This window comes from Gopherus flavomarginatus, chromosome 4 (assembly GCF_025201925.1).
Source record: "Gopherus flavomarginatus isolate rGopFla2 chromosome 4, rGopFla2.mat.asm, whole genome shotgun sequence".
In the NCBI taxonomy this organism is placed as follows: Eukaryota; Metazoa; Chordata; order Testudines; family Testudinidae; genus Gopherus; species Gopherus flavomarginatus.
In genome coordinates this window covers 85,451,765-85,455,080 of record NC_066620.1, presented here as the reverse complement: position 1 = coordinate 85,455,080, position 3,316 = coordinate 85,451,765, and the positions used below count along the sequence as shown (strand labels likewise).

The following is a 3,316-nucleotide window of genomic DNA, read 5'->3' as shown; positions in this document are numbered from 1 at the left end:
TTTTAAGTCAATTAATCTTTTACTGATATTTCAAAAGCAATTACATTCACACACCTCTTCCTCTACTTACATTCACTAAACCATTCTAAGGGTTGGGATTAAATTTTATGCTTCACTGACAGAAAATAGACCCCTAAATCACCAATCTATGTACAACTATTAATTTCCCCCACTTGTTTCTTATGACCCCAATACCTATTTTCCTCTGTACCAGGCATTACTTTAGTTTTGCATATTTTAAGTCGTTAGTCTTGCAGTGCTAAGACCCTGTCCATGTTTATTAACTCTCCTCATTTTTCAGCTTCTCTTTGCTGTAACTCTCTCAATTGTTCAGACTTACTGAATTTTGTATGGAATGATAACTGGTCATGAAATGTGCAAAAAAGGATCAACATCACAGCCGTCAATATTAATACAGTTAAATAACGTGTCAAATATCTTTCCCTTGATAGTAATTTCTCTAAATATTAAGATTTTTGTCTTAACTAACTTTCCCAGGCTCCATTATATACTATGAGCAGCCTATTTTTACTTACTAAATATACTTGTATGGACCCTTAACAAAGAGCTTTTTAAGACCACTGCCCTAATTCCATCACATGCTAGACCTATTTCTGTTATGAGCCCCCTGTATCTGTTTAAGGAGAATGAGAGTTTGTATTTACAGTTATACATTAATATTTAGTTACAACATTAAAGTTTTATTTCAGTAAACGGTATAGTAAATTCATTTTGAACTATGAAAAGACAGCATGGTAAAACATTAACTCAGATGCACACCCTGATGCTACAAACTCTTAGTCATGCAACTAACTATTTTACTTCAAGATTTACTGTAGGATCTGTCCCTCATCAGACTTCTATCATGAAAATAGCTACACATCTACAACTCAGACTCCAATCAATGTTAATGGGAAATACAGACCCATCTTGTAATTGTGAAACACTACTTCAAAAATAATTAAGGTTTGGATTTAAAAGGCCAATTCCTAGCTAAACAATATTACCCTAGCTTGTTTTTTTTACATGATATGACATGAGCATATGTACAAGATAAACGGTTCTGACAATTTTGCCATACCTACCCATAACTTCTTCAAAACTTCCTGGCTTTGCTAGTCTTAATAATATAAAACTTATTTTAAATATTTTGTTAATTTGACTCTACAAAAATTAAAGTTTCATATTTTAAATTGTCTAAAGATCTTTGAACCCACACGAAAGTGGACTATAAAAGTACCTAACCAAAGCCTGATATTTCCATGCATTTATTTCCATGACCAATGAAGTGTTGCAATATATTGTAAAATATTTATTTAAAAAGTCACAATACATGACTACATTAAATGACTTCTTAATTGTATCTAGTTAGGCAGTTTCAAAGCATTATTAATTGAACCACTAAACAAAAGAGATGAGCACCAGCTCAAACTAAGCTGGCATTTGAAAAAAGTCATTACAAAACCAAACTGGGGGGGAAAAAAAAAAAACAACCTTTTAATCACATTAGCACTTTTCTTTATTCCCACAATTATAAACTAAGGTTTAGAAAAACGGAGAATAAGGGTCAGGGAAATAAAAATATCCACTGCTGTAATTAAAATTATATTTATCCTCTCTAGGTTGAAAAGTGGAACAACCGAATTATTAACCTCTTCCACACACACAAAAGGGGAAGAGGATTACTACGAGAGGCTCTGCAACTGCCAAGGAGAGACGGAAAAGCAAAGGTGGCAGAAGAGGAGCCAGGGAGATGAGGAGAAAACAGATATGGGAATTGATCCCAGCTACCGACCAAATAATATTTAAGAGATGTTGGAAGAAACAACTAGTTAATTACATAAGGTGAATATCTAGTCAGAACATCTCTTCCTGCCCATTCCCTCTTTGTCCCAAGCCCGGCCCCCATTCTCTACCCTCCCCTACAAAACTTTCCCACAGCCTGGGACGTGGCTCGTTGCAGTTGGAGAAGGAGCGATTCATACAATGACGAGGTGAAACCAGTCTGAAGTCCACAAAGAAACCATCTGCCTTTTAAAACGTGCGGGGGAGGGGGGGGCGTTTACAAGCTTTTATCCACCCCCTCCCCTCCTGTTCTTCGTAGGCGGCAGAGGAGAAAAGAAATGAATCCCCTGCTCCCGCAGGGGAAAGCCCCGGCTCACACCACTTGGGGAGAAGAGACAGCGCAGAGGGGAGGCTGGGGAAAGCCGCCCGCACACTGTAGGGGAAACCCGGGAGACGGGACGATTCCCTCCCCCCCGCCGGACACACGCCATAGGGGGGTGCGAGGGGCCCCCAGCAGCGCGCTGTGAGGAAGGGAAAGTCGCCACGCCGCGGAGTGAGAGGCTGCGGGGAGCCCATACACGCCACGGGAGGGAAGGGGCTCGGGGGGGAACGGCCTCGGCGCTGCGTGGCAGGGAAGCGGACCACGGGGCACATGGGCTGGGGCATCCCTGCACGGGAGGGGGGGACCAGACCGCCGCGGCCCCGGGGGCGGGGAGACACCCCGAGGGGAGCCGCCGCCCCCCGGCTCGCACTCACCTTCCTGCCGCCCCCGGCCAGCGCGGCGCTGCCCCCCGAGTACATGTAGTAGGCGATGCCCAGCACCCAGAGGAAGGCGAAGCAGAGCAGCAGCCGAGACCTGCGCCGCATCCTCCCGCCCGCCCCGTGCAGCCGCCGCCAGGCCAGCAGGAAACGGCCACCAGCAGCCGCCACCGCGCAGGGTCAGGGGGCAGAGGGCGAACGCCCGCCCCCCGGCCAATCCCGAGCCGCTCGGCCCCACAAGGGGCGGGGCAGGGAAGAACTAGCGCCGTCTCCATGGTTACATCACGCTGGGCCTCCCGCCGCCCCGCCCACCCCGGGTAGAAGGGCGGGGCTCCTGCCAGGGCCCCGTGACTCGCTCCACCTGCTCCGAGCGAGCCTGTCCCCCCCGCCCCGTGCGCTGCCCCTTAGGAGAGCGTCCGCCAGACCGCCCGGGAGAGAGCGACGGGCAGCCGGCCCGGGTGGGGGGCAGTGTCTCCCCCAGACAAAGCGCTGGTACCCAGAGCGGCGCCCGGGCATCTCAGCCACGGGCAATACTTCCACAGAGGGAATCTTTATAGACGAAGGGAAGGCGCTTCTCTAAGGGGGGAGGCACCCGTGAAGAAAGTGGTGCCGCTGCTGCTGCTTCTTGCAAGAAGAGTTTACAACTGAACCCTCATCTTTTCCTCCTGGATGTTTAGCCAACTGACCTGTTAGGCTCGTTATAACCCACTCTGACCAAGACCACGTTTACATAAGGAAGCTGCATTGATTTAACTAAACCAGTTTAGAAACG

General features: G+C 47.5%; 1 protein-coding gene across 2 annotated transcripts in view; it reads right to left on the bottom strand.

Annotated features, from left to right (window-relative positions):
• The window catches only part of GALNT2 (polypeptide N-acetylgalactosaminyltransferase 2), a 155,395-nt gene extending 152,693 nt beyond the window's left edge, over nucleotides 1-2,702 (bottom strand). For both annotated transcript variants that reach the window (XM_050949098.1, XM_050949099.1), the window contains exon 1: nucleotides 2,542-2,702. In XM_050949098.1, the coding sequence (XP_050805055.1) occupies nucleotides 2,542-2,652 (111 nt within the window). In that variant the 5' untranslated portion in view covers nucleotides 2,653-2,702. The remainder of the gene's footprint in view (nucleotides 1-2,541) is intronic.
• Nucleotides 2,703-3,316: the final 614 nt, after the last annotated feature.